General features: G+C 43.5%; 1 protein-coding gene across 2 annotated transcripts in view; it reads left to right on the top strand.

Moving 5' to 3' along the window:
* The first annotated feature begins 451 nt into the window (after positions 1-451).
* msraa (methionine sulfoxide reductase Aa) overlaps positions 452-20570 on the top strand; it is a 25235-nt gene continuing 5116 nt past the window's right edge. The window contains exons 1-6 of one of the 2 annotated variants that reach the window (XM_040160570.2): positions 452-712; positions 858-943; positions 11342-11410; positions 11799-11918; positions 14498-14602; positions 15298-15404. In XM_040160570.2, coding sequence (XP_040016504.2) covers positions 862-943; positions 11342-11410; positions 11799-11918; positions 14498-14602; positions 15298-15404 — 483 coding nt within the window. In that variant the 5' untranslated portion in view covers positions 452-712; positions 858-861. Of the gene's footprint in view, positions 944-11341; positions 11411-11798; positions 11919-14497; positions 14603-15297; positions 15405-20570 lie in introns of both variants that reach the window. The other variant, XM_040160568.2, reaches the window with a different exon arrangement.

The following is a 20570-nucleotide window of genomic DNA, read 5'->3' as shown; positions in this document are numbered from 1 at the left end:
TCTGGAAAGACTAATATGAAACATCATCTGAAAAGGGGAAAGGAAACAGAAACACGCCGTTGATTGAGGTGAAATCACAAGTTAGTACACCACAGCTTCATCTTTCTACTTTGCTTTGTGTTGTACGGCTTTATGTGTGAAAGCTGTGCTTGTATGTCAAAACTAATACTAAAGGCTTTTAAATAAGCCAGTGGCTTCAACTGAGTATTATGCCATTATTTCGGTCAAGATCATGGGTCGAACGCTGATTATAATTTTCATACTTTCATAAGTAAGCAAAAAAAAAATGAATTTAATAAGCAGCAAAATTTGAAACACCTTCACTGAAATACAGTTGGAAAACGTCTATGGTGATTTTCCTCAAGCAAAGCTATTGGACTTTGAACAATGTCAAACCCCATTCATAATTGTATCACGTGAAATTATACTCATTGGAAACATTGCACATATTGAATCTGCATGTATGAGTAAATTCGGCGTACACGTGCTGCACATTAAATAGTTAATAGAACAACAAAATGAGGAGAAAGTTCATAATTTTACCAAACATTTACTGCTTGGAATCGGTTTCCTGATTAGGTCCTCAGAGACTAACGTTAATGTCGTTCACTACGTGCGAACGTGATCCATTCACGCAGGGCGTTTTGTTTATTGTCACTGTTGTGTAACACGTGGGCACCTCGACCTTACACAAGCCTCGCGTTGACGTTAGGTAAGTAAGGTCGCTGCTGTGTAGCTACGCTAGCTGAGCTAGCCGAGCTAGCCGTCGGTGTGGAGCAGGAGTGTGTCGGTGCTGCTGCCGTGTCAATGGTCTCCGCCTCCAGGCTCCGTCTGATTTGGCGTCATTTTGTCAACAGTGGGATGGGAGAGATGGGCTCCAAAGCCCAAATGCCGACTCAAGCGACAGCGCTTCCCGGCCGGACCGAAGCCATCAAAGTATCCGGTAAGCTAGCTTTTGAACGTTAGCCTCTTTAGCAAGAATGCTATTACTTCCAGTTAATGTTTTGACACACCGCGTAGCGAACCAAAAACGCATATTTGATGGTTTATTTGGTGTTCTTGTCATCTCGTGGCCACATTTACGGAGTTGCCTTCCTCAAACGACCGGAACTAAATTCCCTATAAAGACGTTCTTAAGGCAAGTAAGTTAGCTAAACTTTAATGTGTTAAGTTAGCACCTGCTGGCGCTAGTGCGCATGCGCAACATAGTACTTGTATCTTTAGTGCTGCGTGGATATGACATGCCCTGTTTAAAATACCACATATAATGTAACCTGATTATGATCCCAATATATGGGTGGTCTATACTTTTACTGCAGTATAATTGCTTTCACTTCCTTGAATGTTCACAGGAAGTAGTTACAACACAGTGGTGACATACTTTGTTACAAAACTGTTACAAGAACACAAGTTTTAACATTTAAACATACTTCAGGTAAGAAAAATAATGCATAATCTCCCCTTTCAAAATGAGGTGTTATTTCTGTATTTGCTCTTTTTAATGTTGCAAAAAAAAAATGTGGCGAAAATGTAGGTACTTTATATATTCCTCGTTAGCTTGTGAATGCAAATGAGAATCCCTTAATAATAGTGAGATGGCCATGCACATGCATTTCATGTTTCATTTCTATCATTCTGTAGAGTTTTTTATTAAATTGTCAACATGGGATTCAAGTGTTTTTAATCATACGTAATATGGCAAGATTGTATAGTCAGAAGTTTGGAATTATATGGCTTATAAATATAGCATTTCTTAGTTTCTCTATTGGAAATAGAAAATTAGGTCTTCACTATCCATATCCAAGAAATATGCACACCCAAGTTCAATGTAAATAAATCCATATTTAATGGTTCGAATACATATTTTCCATTCATTGTATTTCTGACACTCACATGACCCATTCTGCTTTAATGCAGCCACCCTGAGTGAACGGCTGCCAGTTCTTCTCATCCTTTATTACTTCAAACATCAGTAAACCCAACTCATGTAAAACCAGAAAAGTACTACATCTTGTTTTATTAGTTATGAATTACTCTCAAAATCAATATTTAAGTTTGAATACATCAACAGAATGCTGTTATTGTCCCTAAATCTATAAAGATAAAGATCAGAACATTTGATGAAATTGCACTTTCTTGTTTCTTTTATGGTTGAAATGCACTTATTATAAGCTGCTTTGGATAAAAGCGTCAGCTAAATGGCATGTAATGTAATGTAACATTGAAACCATTGAACGAGAATATGAAGCATGACATATCAGATGTAAGAAGCTGCGATTTACTAATTCATTCTAAATCATAATTGTCACTTTAATGTGTAAATGGATTTTGTTTAACTGTGTGTATGTCTGTGCTGTGTGAGATAGGGAGTTAAAAAAAAAATGCAAACAGACCGCCAGCAGCACCAAGTTGGCAGTTGGGGCATTTGGCACTAAAATGCCCCTCTTCACTACAAGTGAGGGCACAGAGTCTTGGCACATGATAAATAGATCTGCACTGACAGTGGACAAAAGACACACACACACACACACGCACACACGCACACCATCCTCTAACATTAAAAAGCGAAAGATCACCGTAAGGAGTAGGAAGTGTAAAGGTTGCGTGGAGGCGATATTGACTCGGTCTTATTGCGGTTCATTGTTCATCTGACTGAAAGCAACGGCTAGATGTGAGGAGCAAATACTCAGAGTATTTAACATCTTTTTGTTTTTTTCCCCGATCGATTCTTCCAAAGTGTGTTGGGTATTTTTGGGACCGGGGAGGGTCGGATGAGGGAGGGGTGGCTCCAACACGCGAGAAGGACGGTCGGGACGGCTGGAACGGTTCAGACGGAGAGAGCCAGACATTCTGGAGCGTGGCCAAATCTTCCTTGTGGAACGCTGCCACAATCGTGAGCCGGCGAAGAAAGAGCGAGGGAGCAGAGAAAGGACCGCGAAGAGCCGCGCCGGCCGCGGAGAGGCTTGGCATGGCTTCCCCTCCTTTGTCTGTCTGGCTTGGGGCTGCAGCGCCAGAGGAAATCAAGAAACATCCAGCACAGTGGCGCTGGTGGATGGGGACAAGCTCTGCCTCGGCTCCGAGCTTGACGAGAGAGAAAAAGTTCTTAGCCTCTGAAAAGGGCTTTGGACCCCCCTCTCTCCCCAAAAAAAGAACCCCTAAAATGATCAATTTCCGTCCTTTTGATCGATAATCCGTATTGGAGCCATCGGACCCGGCTGGGTTTTTCGGAGACAAATCGCTGCAGGACCACGCCATCAGATATGTTGACCTGTAGTTTTAACATCAACAAAGTATTTGTAGGATTTTAAAGCGCCAGTCAACCTCTCTGAAGCGGACTAGAAGGTATGCTTGACCTGGAATAGCCCACCAGCAGCCAGAGGAAGGCCGAAAGCCCACGCCGAGCAAGAGGTTTGTGCATGAATGCTAACTGCATTGTGTTGTACTAAATCAGATGGACTACAGTTATTGTGTTCAGGGTTAGTGTTTAGATGTTTTTCATCCATTTAAGCACAAATTCCTAACAGTTTTTGTGAAAACCTGGCCAGAGGTCAGGAAGGAGGCCAAATCAGTCCAGAACTTTTAACTTAAAGACCAAATCAGGTTTTAAAAAAAATAGTTTTACGCACTTGGTTGAAGTTGAATTGGAGCATTTCTATTTTAGATTCAAAACAGTGGTTTGACAAAACGCATTGTTCTATTTCGAAGATTTCCAGAGATTTCATTTGTGTGCCATTGTCTTTAGCAGAAGGTGCAGCGTGCCAAGTTGTCATTGCATTTTAGATGGTGAGACTTCCTATTGAAAGAACACATTCTGCTCTCACAATTTTGACTTTTGCTCACTGCCCAGCACTGTGGAGCTTGATTGGCATTTGCTACAGAACACCAGGATTGGTGCTTCTCACGGGTGAGAGCAGGTTGGCCCTGAGCACCTGTGATCGCCGTGAAATGGTCTGGAGAAGCCAAGGAGAACGCTCTGCTGCCTGCAACATGTTTCAGCATGGCCGGTGTGATGGTGGGTCAGTGATGGTCTGGGGAGTCTGACTGCCATCAGGTATCGGGATGGTCAGACCGTGCACTGCTGCAGCAGGTCTTTGGTTCCTGCTGATGCACAATGCCCAGCGTCACGGGGGAAGAGTATGCAGGCACCCGGAGGATGAAGGCATTGGTGCAGTTGAATGGGCCTCACCATCACCTCTGGTGCATTATGTTTTTGGGTCCATCAGACGGCGCCAGGTTGCTCCTGCAGACGTTACAGGAGTTCACTGATGCCCTTAGACAGATCTGGGAGGACAGTTCCTCAAGACAGCATCTGGCGTCTCATTAGCAGCATGCAGGCAGCGTCGTTGTCAAGCATATGAGCACGTGGGGGCCACACAAGATGATGAGAAGCATGTCACCGCTGCAGAAATATAATTTGAGCAAAATGGACTAGCCTGCCACATCGCCTTTTCACTTTGATGTTCGGGGCGTCTATAAAATGTACCCCTCTTTAGGCTGAAACTTTCTAATTGTTGTAATTTTTTTGAGCAGTGTAGGTGAAGGAGTGACTTGTGTTTCTGTGTAATTGTGACATTTCTCAATATTTTTGTTAAATGTTTGGTTAATGCAGACATATTACTGGATAACTACAATAATCATTAGTTAAAAAATAGGTAATACAACTCTAATGTTATAGTATATAGCATAATGTAGCAGTCACAGGGCTTTGAGGACTGTTGACTGTTTAATTATGTTCTCCTGATCTTTGCATGCTTACTACTTAAGTGTACTACTTAAATAACATTTTCACTGCAAGGCTTTAACCCCGAACAGCACGTTTTATAGTGTAGTATTCGTACTTTCACTTTCATTAAGAATTTGAATACTTCAACTATCACATCATATATGGTCCTAATGTCCACCTAGTGTCCTCTTCTGTTTTATTGGACAAACAGGGCGCCGCTTGAATCCACGCAAAAGCCGTATCGGCCCGTCCGATCGCGTCCTCTTGAAACGCTAAGCGGCCGCGCAGCGTTATCAGGTTCCCGCCGCTCTTCAATCCATCTTGCCGTTGTCACGGCAGTTACCACGACAACGCAAGCGAACGAAAGTGTGTCTGTGAGCGCGATTCCATCAGCAAGCGGGCCGATAACCTTGAAGGACATAATGAGTGGCGTTTAAGGGGGAGAACGCGGGCGACATAACAGACAAGGGAGACCTGTTGGATCGACACAAAGGGGAAGAGGGCTGGAGGAGAGAAGATGGATGAGGGCGGATCTGTGTCGGACGGAAGTATTACGATCCTTTACTGATGTAAAAGTAGTAACGCCAGCGTCTGAAAATACTACAATTCAAATGCAAGATTCAAAATCTAATTCATTCAAAAAATACAGAAGTCCTATCATCAAAACGTACCGAAAGTTTGAGAAGTAAATGTATGTATTATGCCAATAGGCCCCTTTGAAAGGGCAGTTACCCAACAATGAACACAGCAGGATGAAGAGCAGCCATGTCATAAATGTACATGTACACGAATACGTGCTGCGATAAACAACACCTACGAGCACTTATCAAATCTAACTAAGCCCGTGAGCTAGCTGACAAAAACCGCCTGAGCGTTTTGAGTCTCCATCAAAGTCGTCCACTCTCGCAGCACGTTCGTGTGCGAGTGCAGAAAGCCATTATTCCACGTTCACTGTGGATGTAAGCAGCGTATCTAAGGTTGCACGTCTGAAAGGGTCCAGTCAGCCCGCCATCTTTTAAGTGCATTATTCCCCCCCCCCCACACACACACACACACACACACCCACACACTGCCTCGCTGCTAATGGCTCTGACTGGTCGATCACACGCGCACACACACACACATTCACCCAGACCACCACTCCTGCCACACACACGTCTGTCAATCAAGTGTTTCAAAGGTTTACAGAAGATGGCAGAAAAGAGAACAAAATAGGAAGCATACATCTAAAAGGCGAAATTAGTTTGCTGCAGATGAATTCATGTTGTTTTTGCACCATGCGATCGGAACAATAACAACCTTTGCACGTCCTCTTGCAGTCGCATCACAATCTCTAACCTTAGACTTCAGGGAAGAAAGGATCTGTGGTTCACCTTTATTAAGTCATTTCCCCCATTTTCCGCTAACAATAACGTTTCCAATAATGGATGAACATTAAATATATCAAGCCTTTTGTTTAAACAAATGATTAAAATGAATAAACCAACGCCAGTGTGATTTCCCCTCGAACGAACAATAAAAAAAACTGATTTATGAAAACCTATTGAAATATTTCATTGGAACTTGCCTACGCCAGTTTGATTTCCCCAGGATTGCAAACACACGTTTAAAACCACAAATCTATTTGGTCTCAGTATTTCTTTTGAAAAAACAGATCTGTTTCTTTCCATGGAAACGATTCATTCTAATTGGGCCATTTCTGAAATCAAATGCTTTTTACAGTTATTGAGGCTGTTTTTGTAGTTACTAAAAGCTTCACAAGCTGTTTTATTGTAATTAAGATTGGGTTCTCCGATTCCATTGTACAACAGAACACACAAGGTTGCTCAAGGAAAAGAGATCACCATGTATTTTAACGTCGGTCGTATGCTTCTGCTGAACGTCTTCCTGGTTGAAGCTTTGCCCCCGTCAATCCATATCCAGTACGGGCCGTCGTCTTTGTTGTGTCTAGCGTTAACGTTTCCCCCGAGTGGAAGCATCTCCTTAACAACAGCCCTGGTCAGTGTGTCCAAAGCCCATTGAAGAACCACAAACCGCTTTTTACAACATGAAACCCTTAAAAAAAACACCCGAGCCTCGTCTTCCTGGAGGCCGTCTGCGGCGGAGCGATGACGATAACGCCGATGGCCGTGATGACGGGCAGTAATAAAAACGATGATGGCAATCAGTGGCTGATTGAGAGGCTCGGATGCAGGGAGGGAGAGAGAGAGAGAGAGAGAGAGATGGGTGGAGGAGGGAGATGATAAGAGAGGGGGAGCAGGAGGAAGAAACTAGTCAATCAGAGAGCGAGAGAGAGAGAGAGAGAGAGAGAGAGAGAGAGGTTGACACAGAGGAGGAGGAAACGGGGGGGGGGGGGGGGGGGGGTACTTTGTAGATTTAATTGCAGTGCAGTTGAGGCAATCTTTTGCGTGTGTGTGTGTGTGTGTGTGTGTGTGTGTGTGTCTCCAATATCCACGAGGCAGACATTAGCTGCAGTGTTTCATTCATCACTGTCAGGTCTGGAGCTCCAGGGGGGAGGAGAAGGGGGAGCCCTGGACATCCAGGCCGGGCCGTAGTGCCTCTCCAGGCTCGGGGAGGGGCGGGTGGTCGGGGGAGAGGAAGGGAGGAGGGGCGGTGTGAGGCCCAGTATTTGTCTATATTGTCAGTAAATTGTGTAGATATATTAAATCGTCTTGAATCTTTTAAAACAAACCAGTGTAATAATTTCTCCGATCAGTCTCATCAGAACAATAGTTGTCCTCAAAGTCAACTGCTGATCCACATGGATCCATTTAATCGCTGTGTGTCACCGTGACCCATGTCAATGTTAAACTGGTGACATTTTGGACAACTCACAGGCGTTCGAATCGATTGGAAAACAATTGATGATTGCTGGAGGTTCGGGCTTCATAACCTCTTGTTAGGGTTACATGTGCACTGCACACTATTCTGTGATCCATTGTATTTCTGTGCATGTGAGCATGCTGTGGATGTGCTCCCCCCCATGGACGCTGCAGCGCGCCGCTCTCACAATTCGGCCGCAATCGATGAAGCGCGGCGCTTAGGGACCCATCGAGTGGAACGCGGTTCGCTCTGTCAGCAACCGCTCGCTTCTCCACCGTCGCCGTGTTGAGCGCCGACGGAGAGGCAGTAAATATGCCCCCTTAAGGTGCACTTCACATTGTTAAAACATTCATGAGGACCACCCTTTCCACTGATGTAAACGTACTCGTACATATAATCGAAACGCCAACCTATTTATTTTGTACCCTTTTCACATTCTAGTTGCCCCACAGACAATTAAAAAAGGGATGACGGGCGCATCGAAGCCGATTGTGAAGCGGCTCTGCCTGCCTCCAAACGCATGTAGGCCGGAGCTGAAATAGAGCAGCACTAATGAAGTGCGCACGTGTGTGTGTGTGTGTGTGTGTGTGTGTGTGTGTGTGTGTGTGTGTGTGTGTGTGTGTGTGTGTGTGTGTGTGTGTGTGTGTGTGTGTGTGTGTGTGTGTGTGTGTGTGTGTGTGTGTGTGTGTGTGTGTGTGTGTGTGTGTGTCGCAGATGTCACCATGCATATAGGCCTGTTCTGCGATCGGGCTTATCATTGTGACAGGATTTTGGGAGCCGCAGAAGAGGCCGGGAGCCAGGCGGGCTGCTCACACGCACACATTTGTACCCCAAAAAAACGACTAGCTGTTTAATGCTTAAAGTCTCTTGAAGTTCCTCCGTTCACAGTCGCCACAGAGAACCTCTCAGAAGCCGGCTTTTATTTAGCTGAAACAAACATAAATCTTCTCTCGGAAACAAACCGCAAAATCATATCATATTTTTGTGCTCCTGCAAGGTACAAGAAACTCATTGTCTGGAGTTTTTTCTCTGTCTCTCTCCAACACACACACACACACACACACATTGTTTGCATCCGACCTCACACAAAAATTATTCAATTATCAAAAAGAGGCGTTGTTATCCTTCCCAGTGAGATAAAGGTGACGACCAGAACAGGCGTTTCAAAGGATTGCCGCACGGAATAATTACTTTCCAGAAAAATGCGTCTGTATTCACAGACTTGATGCGTCTGTTTGTCCGTCTGTGTGTGTGTGTGCGCGCGTGAAGGAAAAGATAACTGGAGAATATTAATGAATGCCTTTGAAAAGTAATTCACTTTCTTTACTGTGTTTGGGTGATTATTCACCCCTTGTCTCCGCCCTGTGTGGTTATTTTTAGGACGCCGTGTGTTTGCTAGTTTCCGCTCCGCTTGGTCGGAGACGACTTTTCACACACCGCTTCAGGCTTCATGAGAAGCCCGAAACCTCCCAGCTCTAACTCCATCCTTCAAGCCGCTGTAAGACGCTGCTGGTGGCACCTCTGCTCAGGCTGAAGCCGCAACGGAAATTGATGAGGTCACATATCTACCAGTAAGAATGATGGTAAACCTGTAAACCAGCAGAGAAAACGCCAAAATGTAATGACTTCTGTTGCTTGTGATTTTTTTTAATTTGCTTCTTTGCGAGTTTTTTTTTTTTTTTTGACAGTAAGGGGGCGGACCCAGTCACCATGGTATCTTTACATCTAACTGGTTCCAAACCTCGTCAAATTTCGCAGACGAGCAAATAAATTGCAAGCAACTTTTGTCGCGTCTGTTTGATTTGCGTGCGCGGCTGGAGCTCATTTGTGCGACTAAATCTGGGCTGACCCTTTTTAACGAGGGCAAATTCCCCTGTAAATGCTGATTTAAAAATAAAACAAACACTTGGGGTTTTATCAGCTCTGGTTTTGATTATTCCAGAAACAACTGAATGGGGTTGTGTGTATGTTTGATATCGATATGATATAATCAAAAAAAAGCAACATTTCAGAGCTTCTATGCGTTTATATATATATATATATTTTTTTAAATGTGTGTGTGCTTTTATTTTTATATATATATAGAAGACACACACACACACACACACACACTGATAAATAAACAATTTAAACGTAAATGTCAGTGGGGAAAGACAATACGTCCGGACAGAATACTAATGAGTTGTGTGCCCGTGGGTGTGTGTTTGTGTGTGTGTGGCCAGTAATGAACATGCCTTCGCTGCTCCCCAAAGGCGGCCATTACTAATGCACACAGAGAAGATAATGTGTGAGGAGGTGGAAGAGGAGGAAGAGGAGGAGGAAGAGCATCCTTGCCCTGATACAGTAGAAGGATCGTACATTTTCAGTTTTTTTCAGGCTGATGATTCTCAGGAGCTGTGATTTCTAACGGTACACATGCGATAATACTGACGTTACCATGAGTCAATTAAGGAACACCACTTACGTAGATAAATGCATCAATAAAACACAGAAAATACATGGTCAAGAAACACACATTTATCATAAAACTTTTAAAATAACTTAAATAGTCTTGTCTCTGCGATTATTAGGTTGTTTTTGTCCAACATACTATACTAATTGCTTTCCCGCTCATTATTAATGCAAATTTACAGCTCCGTAGCTTTTGTTTTGCATTTTGGACCCAAAGCCAATGTTGTGCGCAACTTAGCATAGAAACACTGTGTGACAGCTGGATAACAGGTGAGGAGCCGCAACCGACCAATCAGAATACAGAGGGGACGAGAAGGTGTCTCTGAAGATGATGCTGTCTTTCATCCGGATGAAAGGCCGCTCACATCAGACAAACAAGGACCACTCCGGATGGGGGAGGTGGCGTGGGTGTGCATGTGCGCGCGCACGTGTGTGTGTGTGTGTGTGTGTTTTCCAAGTTAAAATCTATACCGTAAATGACAAAATAAAATCTGCCTCACAAATGTGTGTGTTTGTTGGAAGGCTGCTGAGTGGTTGGCAGTATCCATCTGGCTGATTTAGTCTATAGGCATGCTGCTCCACACAACCATTATGTTTCCATGCATGAACACTGTGTGTGTGGATGCGTGGAGGAGGAGGGGTGATCCAGATGTTGGGTTAATTCTCATTCTATTCCATCCCATTTATTTTAATCCATCTCCCTCCCCCACGGCATTGTACAGCAAGCCATCTGTACACACACACACGCACACACACACACACACAAACACATTCGTTCACAGATCCTCCAGCATGCTAACGCTAATGCGCGTTAGCTCAACCAGGTGGCTGGCTGGCCTCAAATGGGTCTTGGTGCACCTCTGGCTGTGTGTTGATTGGAGAGAATGCAGCTGCTGCGATGTTCTGTTTAAGTGGGTCACTGTGCGTCTGTGTGAGTCTCCGGTGAATTCAATCTTTTTATGTTTTTGGTGGTGGTAGGGTGTTATGAAAAATTCAGGTTTTCTTCTTAAATATGTATCGTACGTACAGCAAGCTGTTGTGTTGAACAGGAAGGGAGAAAACACTAAGATAAATTGGCAGAACTGAATACACAATATCTAACATTTGCTACCCGTTGGGCTGAAACATCGAAATGGTCTTGTGTGCTAAATTAGAATGTTTTATTTGTAACACTTTGAAAGGATCCATTCTGCTTAGTGAGAACTTTTTATAGCTGAAGCAGATTTTGAAGGTAACACTCCGCTGTGTCCCACGTGTATTAAAGAGCAGTCCTTTGCAGTTTGAGCCCCCAGTCGTCAACAAGACTCCTCTAATATTCTGTGTCTGTCTCTTTTTCTGATGCAGCCAAACACGACGTGAGCGGGAACAGGATTGTTCCACCTTTCCCAGAAGGGACAGAGACGGCTGTATTTGGTGAGAAGATAGAACTAAAACTGGTCATTTATAAGTTTAAAATTGACTTCATCTTTTCGTCCAGTTATTCCTAAATACTGGATCACAGGAGATTTCACGATGATCCGAATTCCTTCTACCGTATTTTATTTAACATTTACATAAACAGTACACCTTTAAGCTTCACTATGCAGCCTGATATTTATTAGACCACTGAATCTAAAATGAAACGTTCGTTCGTGTTCACTTAACTGATGAAGATACAAGAAGAGGTTAAGTTATTTTTAACATTACTTGGGACACGCTAGCGTATGAAATGTTATTGACATGTCCGTCTTGTCGCCGGTTGAAACGAATTTGGAGGTTGCAGACCGCCGTCCAACAAAGTCTTGTGTTTCTGCTCTGGCAGGCATGGGCTGCTTCTGGGGAGCAGAGAGGAAGTTCTGGAGGCAAAATGGGGTTTATTCCACCCAAGTGGGCTACGCAGGAGGATACACAGCTAACCCCACCTACAAGGAAGTGTGCACAGGTAGCTTCCACACACACACACACACACACACACACACACACTGCACTGGGCACCGCATAGACCACTGAGAATAAATGCACTGTGAAAACAACACCAACATTAGCAGAGGAGAAAATCATTTCCCACAGGCTCTATTATACGGGGGCAGGGATAAGGCTGCTCCTCAGGCTTGACCACTCTGAGCTGATTGTGTGTGTTTGTGTGTGTGCATTTATGTGCGATGCATGTCTAACCCTCCCGGAGATTCATCCATCCTTAGACCTGCCTCACTACCTCTCTTTCTCCTCGTTGTAGTCTTCTCAAAACTTAAGCGAAGAGCTGTCAATGAGCCATAATCCCTAATCCATCCATAAACGGTACAAATAAATATATAGATGCGCTTTTGAAAAATTCCACAGCAATGTCTCTCAATATAATCCACAGACCTTCCTGTCAGCAGTTTTTAAATAAAATCGTTCCTTCATGGCAACAAGGAAAAGTCTACGAACTAAACCATAAACTAACGGTAATTTAAGCCGCGGGCTCAGCCGTTCAGTTAAGGTTCACTGTTGAATGTAACGATTGCATCGTGTCTCTCATAACAATCGTGCCTGGAATTCATAAATGCATTTATTGGCAAAACTGATAAACTAACTAAAAAGTAGGTCGTAAAAGTACTTGTTATTTTCCGCCCAATATAAGAAACCTGTTACATCCAGGAGGCATCCAGAGGGCCACTTATCCTGCATAGATAATCTATCTGTATCTGAGTAAAATAGCGAGTAAATCCATCTGAAATGCTCGAGGGCAGCGGTTGAGTGCATGACTTCTCTGTCATTTTTAGCAGGAGGGGTTCAATGAAATGTATCTGTAAACCGCATAGAGTCAGTCAAAAGTTCTTTCCCATTGAATGAAAATGTGTCCAAAACTTTGACTGTCATTGTACATTTTAAAATATGTATATTTAGTTTAGTTTTCTTGATTTAAACCTGTTCTGTGTTTTGGTAATTGGCACAGTATCTTGGCAAAGCAGTGACAGTCCACACGTGGCGAATTGGTCACACTGATCCCAATACACTCGGATCAGTGTGACATTTTTAATTCAATTTGCACTTTTTTTCTTCTTTTGATAGACAAAACATGGGCCTTTTTTATTTATCACATTATGAAAAACACTCCCACTCTTTATTTTAAAATTTTTCAATTCATCCATCTTAAATAAATGATAACTTCTGACTGATAGTAGCCGAACACGTACAATATAAAAAATGAGATAATCAAGTATTTCCTCTTCGACCAAATAAAATAATCTAACATAAATACAATGCAATGACTTTTTCAAACCAGGAATGGACCAGCAGTGTCATTCAGCATGAAGTCGGGTGAGGTGGTTAAATGGTGCTCCTGCTAACTTCAAGCATCGTACTTTATTAAATGTACTTGCTTACATTCCACCACTGTTTTGTTGTTGCCTTCAAAGTCCTTGTCTTTGCATTAAGATACGCCCCAGATGGTTAACGATCGGACACACATTCAGTGGTTTGTGTTGAAATAGTGACGTAATGAGAACACAGCATAATGATTTTTTACAGGTTAAGCGTGTAGACAGTGGACAACAACTCTCTGTTCCCATTCCAGCCACTGCTTTATTTCCAGTCTATTCCGAAATGGATGTATTCCTGCGAGATTGACCCGGTGAGGCATTAATTTAATATCGACCGCTGCTTTGTCTCCGTTTGCCAATATCTACCGTAGGAATCCATAACTCCTGATATTAAAAAAGTAATAAGAGACAGAGAGGGATGGGAGTGGAGGCAGAATGAGAGACGGGAGGAAAATGAGGTGCAGCGTAATGGGTCACAGTGCATTGCCAACACCAGCTGACGTCTGTCTGTCTGAAGGAGCGATCGCTTGTCAGCCGGAACATTCTAGTCAGCCTTGGAGTGCTGTGGACCTTTATTTGTAGATTTGACCAAAAAAACATGTATTTCAAGAATTGTTCCAGAGTTTTTCAGATATTTTTTCAGCTCGTATTCAGTTGCCAGGTAACTGGAGGCTTTTAAAGTTTTTCTGAGAATCCTAGACAGATTATTCTTATCTGTTTGAAACAGATGTTGACAGTCTCGTCTCAAGGTCCACTTACTTGCTTTTCCTGGAGCTTTTCGACCAAAAAATACAAGGAATGGTTAAAAAATTAAATGAAAATTAATCAGAGAAAAATGTTGCTATACAAATTCTAAATAGTATTGAATTTATATCTAACATTTTTATGTTGCTCCCAAATATCTCATTGTTATTCTGCCATACCAAAGGTACTCCTCCACAACTTCTTCTTTATATGCAAAAGGCAAATTGAACGCATGAGACCTTTAGTTTAAGAATTATGGCATAAAAACATCCTGCAAATAAGACATTTGCAAACACAAAAGAGGTCTAGATGTCTGTTTGACTTCAGTGCAGTGTTTCCCCTAACCCATTATATCAAAACCGTTTGCCCGACTACCGCCCCCATCTGTCGCCTGCTACGCCCCCCTAAAGTTGTAAACCATGGGGAAACGCTGCAGTGTGTCCTATGAACTCACAGGAGTTTTACTTTGCAGGTATGACCGGCCACGCCGAGGTAGTGAGAGTCGTCTTCCATCCGGAGCAGATCAGCTTTGCCGGCCTGCTCAAGGTGTTCTGGGAAAGCCACAACCCGACTCAAGGTACGGACACTCCCATCACTGAACCTCGAAGGAAAATAAAGCCCTTGTTCATGGGTCTAAAAGAATGTGTCGATACCTGCGAGGCAACTGCAGTTCTCTCGCTCAATACTGAATACTGAATACTTTTTCCTCCTCATTAGTCGCTTAGGCACAAAAGCATGTGGAAATAGGGTCCAGATTCAGATGTGCTACATCAGGGGAGACCCTGAGATTGACCTGCTTTAGAATCTTTGATGTCACATGCTAGTGTCACAACTTGTTGGCATGCTAATGGGAAGCAGAGGTAAGGCCGACGAGAATCCCTGTCAGGAGTCAGGAACTGGAATGTAAAATCCTGACCCCTGAGAAGCAGAAGATCCCAAATCAGGAGGGTACGAAAGTCATTAGGACTCGTACGTTTGAGTCACAAAAATGTTTCACTTTAGACCAAAGACGCACGCTGTCATCACACCAGCCGCACCACTCGAGCGGCTGAAACCGGTGAAAGGAGTACGTGATGAAATGATCCAAAAATGAAATGATTTTAAAAAAAATGTAGCTTTCAGTTCGGCCAAGACGAGCAAGTTATATTTTTGGAAAGTCCTGTCAGCCGTTGTGTTCGGACAATGCTGCCTGAGCCAGGAACGGAGGAGGACTGAAACCCACATCAGCAGAAATCCTAAAGTGTTGTTATTCCTTTCTGTGTGTGTGTTCAGGGATGCGTCAGGGGAACGATATGGGGACGGCATACCGCTCCGTCATCTACGCCGACACAAAGCAGCAACTGGAGGAAGCTCTGGCCTCCAAAGATCAATACCAGAAGGTACACACACCTATCCACAGATCTGCCTAGAATGCCTCTATCATCCTCAATTCTCTGTTTTCCTTTGTCCTCATCTTCTTCCTTCTTCCTCGTCACTCTATTTCCCAGCATCCCCCGCTGCGGCCCATCCCTCTTTATTTCACATTATCTCAGGAACACTTGCACAGATTATTTTGCCGTCTGACGCTGAACACCGATATATATTATGGATGTGTCTGTGTTCCATTTTCCATATGCTTTTAATAACACAAACACACATATACACACACACAAAAGATGTGAAACACACTCCCTCCGTTGAACTCTCTCCTGCTGAGACTCCTGCACCACTACCCCACCAACAGGGCTTGTTGCCATGGAAACTGACGAAGATGTTGTTGCTCTAGTCTATTCTTTTCTAATCTAGTGTAGTCTGGTCTTTTATGAGCTTCTCCCTTTTCTCTGTCCTATTCTTCCTGCTGCTCACAGCCATTTCTTCTGTCTGAAGCCTTGTGTCGTTCATCATGATTTGTCTCTCTTACGGTCTTTTGTTTTATTCCCCTCCAAGGCTATGATTTGATGTTATGCACAAAAAAAAAAAAGGTTCCTGGGTTCAATGTCAATGTCAATTTTTATTTATATAGCACTTTTAAAGGCCAGTGGCCAGCCAAAGTGCTTTACAGGATAAAAACAATCAGCAACAATCCAAGCAAACGTAAAACAAACAAACAAATAAAAGATCCAATGCAGGTGACTTAACTCAGCCAAAGGCCAATGTGAACAAGTGAGTCTTAAGGATAGTTTTTAAGAAAACGACAAAGCATTCCACAGTCTGGGAGCCGCTACTGCGAAGGGTTGATCTCCTTTCGTTTTTAGGAACGACCGAGGAACGGTCAGAACCAGCTGGTCAGCTGACCTCAGGGCTCTGGACGGTTTATGTATATTAATAAGGCTGGATAAATATTCTGGGACCATTCCATGCAGAGACTTAAAAACAAATATAAGATTCTTAAAAATCAATTCTGAACCTCACCGGAAGCCAGTGGAGAGAGGAAAGCACTGGCGTTATGTGCCCAATGCTTCTTTGTCCCGGTCAGGAGACGGGCTGCTGCATTCTGCACAAGCTGTAGACGGTTGAGTTCTGACTGGCCGATACCGACATACGGTTGCAACAGTCCAAGCGCGAAGATATAAAAGCATGAATGACTTTTTCGAGGTCAGCCCTTTTTAGATAGGGTTTGACTTTGGCTAGCAGCCGAAGCTGGAAGAAACTAGCCTTAACCACAGAGCTGACCGGCTTGTCCAATTTAAACGCCCCATCAATAATCACACCAAGGTTTCTGGCCTGGGAACCTGTGTAAAGTGCTAGTGGGCCAAGGGAGCTGGCAAGGACCTGGACCAAGTCAGGGCGACCACATAGCACCATCTCTGTTTTGTTTTCATTTAGTTTTAAGAAGTTTAGGTCCATCCATGTTTTAATGTCCATCATACAATTAAACACAGCATGAAGGGATTCCTTGGATTGGGCCTTTAGTGGCAAGTACACCAGCACATCATCAGCGAAGCAATGGAAAGGGATTCCAGGTTCAACCGTAACTTACAATACTACATCGTAGCAAGTACTGTTACTGAAACCCTTCTCACACACGGAATACCACATTTTGCTCAGTTGATCTATTAAAAGGACACAACTGTATTTTACGTTAACGTTCATTCCAGAGTAATTCAGACCCGACTGATGTTTCCTGTACCGGACCAGGATTACGGCAAAGTCTAATTCTACACTCTCTAGAACTCTATTCTTCAATATCTTGACAGTAAATGTTGGAAAAACCAAAGAGTTGGTTATTGATTTTAGCAGGTAGAGGGAGGTGGTCTCCTCAGTGATAGTTGAGGATATCTTGGGGTCTATTTGTGTTACGACTGTATACATGACCCAGCACACAGAGATTCCACACAGACAGTTAAAGCAATTTAATCTTTTATACCAGCAGCAGTAGTCTGGTTTTTGAATGGACACCTTTCTGATGTTGATCATGTTTCATATCGCATCTTCTGGTTTTGTTTGCTCCTAGTAACGTGTTTCTTGTCTGTTGTGCTCTGTGCATTGTGTCTATTGTTGTCTGTCTGAGTCTGAATTCATGTTTTGGTAGCAAATGAGTTTCCCCACTGGGGATTAATACAGTTTTCTAATCGAATCTGCCAAGACCAGAACCAACCAAATTAAAAAAAATACTAATAATTGAATTCCTATGCCAGAGGTCACTAACTAGCGGGCCGCGGTCCGGATCCGGACCCAGAAGCCGTCTCATCCGGACCGGGACCTGAAGCTAAAACAGACTGTTGTGATTTAAAACCGGACGGTGTGGAGATGAACTTCATTTCAAGTAAAGTCACCATAGTGCTTTTTCACACATCAGGCCAACATAACTGCCTCATAATTATGTAAATATTTGTATATCTGAAAGGGGCTTGAACTCTCAAACAATCGCTGAAGCCCGGTTGTAAAGTTTAACAGCCTTTCTACCAAAGTATCTTTAGACTTATTTCCCAAGGCTTCAAAGAGCAGCAGCTTGTTCCCCAGAAGTATACAGATGTTAATATCATGCAGCTTGTTAAATGTGCATGTTTCAAGGCCCAGAAAGCCCATTTAGTGGAGAAGGAGCTGACGTGTGCAAGTATGCTTTTGTTCCCTCTTGTGTTGAAACTGATAAAATGATGTCCCATTCGCTGTGCGATACAACAAAAATGTGAGCTTGAGCATCAAGTTCAAGGTATTTTAGAAGTAACACAATATACGATATATAAAAATCTCACTGAGCACATTCATGTACCAGGAAGATTGACTTTTACTAACATTACTTATGAATTTTCCTTGATTTATGAATTAAGTTGGTCCATGGAGGACGAATCCCGGTAGTTTCTCTTGCAACATTGTACGCATTGTTTAAATTTAAAACAGTTTGTACGTCACTCTCCGCGGGGGGCCCCCTCATTACGATATGTAATACGCTGCCTGCAGGAGAGGCGTCTAGAGCCTGAGCAATTATACCTGACAATCTTTCCGTGGGCACGTTAGGGACTCGTTCTATGTGGGCGAGGTTAATGCTTCTGAAATCAACCAGTTGTCGCAGATCACAGGCATTAATAGAAGACGGTACGGATTGGATCTGATCAGCGTTAATCCCTCTCCACTGCTGCACCATTACGCCGCCTCCTGATCTCTCTGGTTGTCCATTGCACCAGCCGACGGCCCCCCCGTACCACATCGCTCCGAAACGACGCCGCCGGGTTTGCACGGATCTCCGGCGGCACATCTCCCCCAGATGACCGTGCTGTATTCACATCATCACAATGTCTGCCGGGCCGTCCGATGCACGGCCGTGCTGTGTCTACGCTCGCTCAGTTATTTCACACATAAGGAAACGCAGGGGAACACAAGAAAAGGACATGTATGTCAAAGCAGAGCTGTAAAAATGTGGGGAAACGCTTTAAAATGTAAAGGAGTTCTCACAGAAATAGTGAGATAGAGTAACGAGAATCCCTTAAGTACACAGGAGCCGGAGGTTTAAAACAGTCAATGTAAAGAAATTGACTATAACTTAGAAGAAATAAAATAAAATACACACAAACACTTCATGAAACCTGCATGATACCACACGCGCGCCCGCCGGCGATCATAGATTAGAAGAGTTGGGACTTTTTAGAATGTTTGCCTGAGATGATAAAGGTTTTGAGGTACATATATTTTCTCATAGATTACTATACTACTTATTTTGCAACCAGTGAAGTCGCCCCATAACGGCCATTATGAAAAAAAGGTTTAAGGCATTCGCTGTCACTGTCGGCAGATAAGAGTGTCACACATTTGGTGAGCACTCGTGGCCCACAGAGTAGTCAAGTTTTTTCATTTGTTGACATGAACATATCCACTGCAGCAGTCAGAAAGGCTGTAAGAATATAACTGTTTTAGGTCTATTTATTGAATTTTGTGGGGTCTCGTGAAGGAAGCTTTTATCTATAATGGTCTTTGATAGATTCCCTGCATATAATCACTACATCCCTCTATCAATCTTTCTAGATTTAGTTTACCCTCTTATTTTTTCTCACCAGATTGCATCCCCCACTCCCTCCCATCTCTGTGTGTGTGTGTGTGTGTGTGTGTGTGTGTGTGTGTGTGTGAGAGAGCAGTTGGCCTACAGCAAACACACTCCATGCCAAACCATCTGGGCCTTAAATCTGTCCTCCCCAAAAAACGCTTCAGTTGCAAAACTGACGTGCACACACACCCATGCACAAGCACAGCCGTATGCATGCGGTGACTTTTACATTTCGTTGGGATAGTGTGTTCTTTCGTATGCCTTTATTTCCATATTAGATCAAGTTCTCTACGTCTGATGTTTTACACAAAGCCTCAACCTTTTCTTGCCAAATAAAGACGAGGCCAGTTCAATAATTCAGTGTTTTCTTTCTTCTGTTCCTCCCTCACCGTCGAGAGGGGATTCAGCATTCACCGCCGCGCGTTGACTTGGCGAGCGTTCGCACAGCGGCATCTTTAAAATATTAATGCATCTTCGCGCCCCCCACACCCCCCCAAAAAAGAATCTCCCCCTTCTCCCTCCTGTCGATGGAGTCGCTGTAGGTGGCTTGTTTTCTCTCTTTGTCCCCTCGGCCGCCGACCACCGCTGTTCTCCTGCGCAACCTGATATTCGAATATCTGGTTAGCGTCAATAACAGGACAAATTAATACGAGACAGAACTACTTGTAAAGGTAATTTATTTAAGTTTAAACCGATCTAACAACATATTACCTGCACAAAAATAAGTAAATTAACTAACGGCCAAGACCGCAGATCTCTCGCTCGCTCGCACGCACTCTCTCTCTCTCTCTCTCTCTCTCTGCCCAAAGCGGTTTAAATGAACGACAACAATAAACAAATGCTGATCAAGAGTTTTGTCCAAGCAATTTAACTTTTTTTTTTTTTACATTCGATTATTAATATTCACATTCGAATAGTTGTTTTTAACAACTATTCCAATATATATTCGCATATAGAATATTCGTTGACAGCCCTACTGGACACGCAGTCCCAGACACTAGCGGAATTCTTTATCAGGATCCACTCTGACCCCCCCCCTCCCCCTCTCCCAGCCTCCCACCCCCGAGTCAAGTAATGCTCAATGTCA

Source organism: Gasterosteus aculeatus, chromosome 18 (genome assembly GCF_964276395.1).
Source record: "Gasterosteus aculeatus chromosome 18, fGasAcu3.hap1.1, whole genome shotgun sequence".
Lineage (NCBI taxonomy): Eukaryota > Metazoa > Chordata > Actinopteri > Perciformes > Gasterosteidae > Gasterosteus > Gasterosteus aculeatus.
The sequence above is the reverse complement of the archived record's forward strand: the minus strand, read 5'-3'. Positions and strand labels throughout refer to the sequence as shown.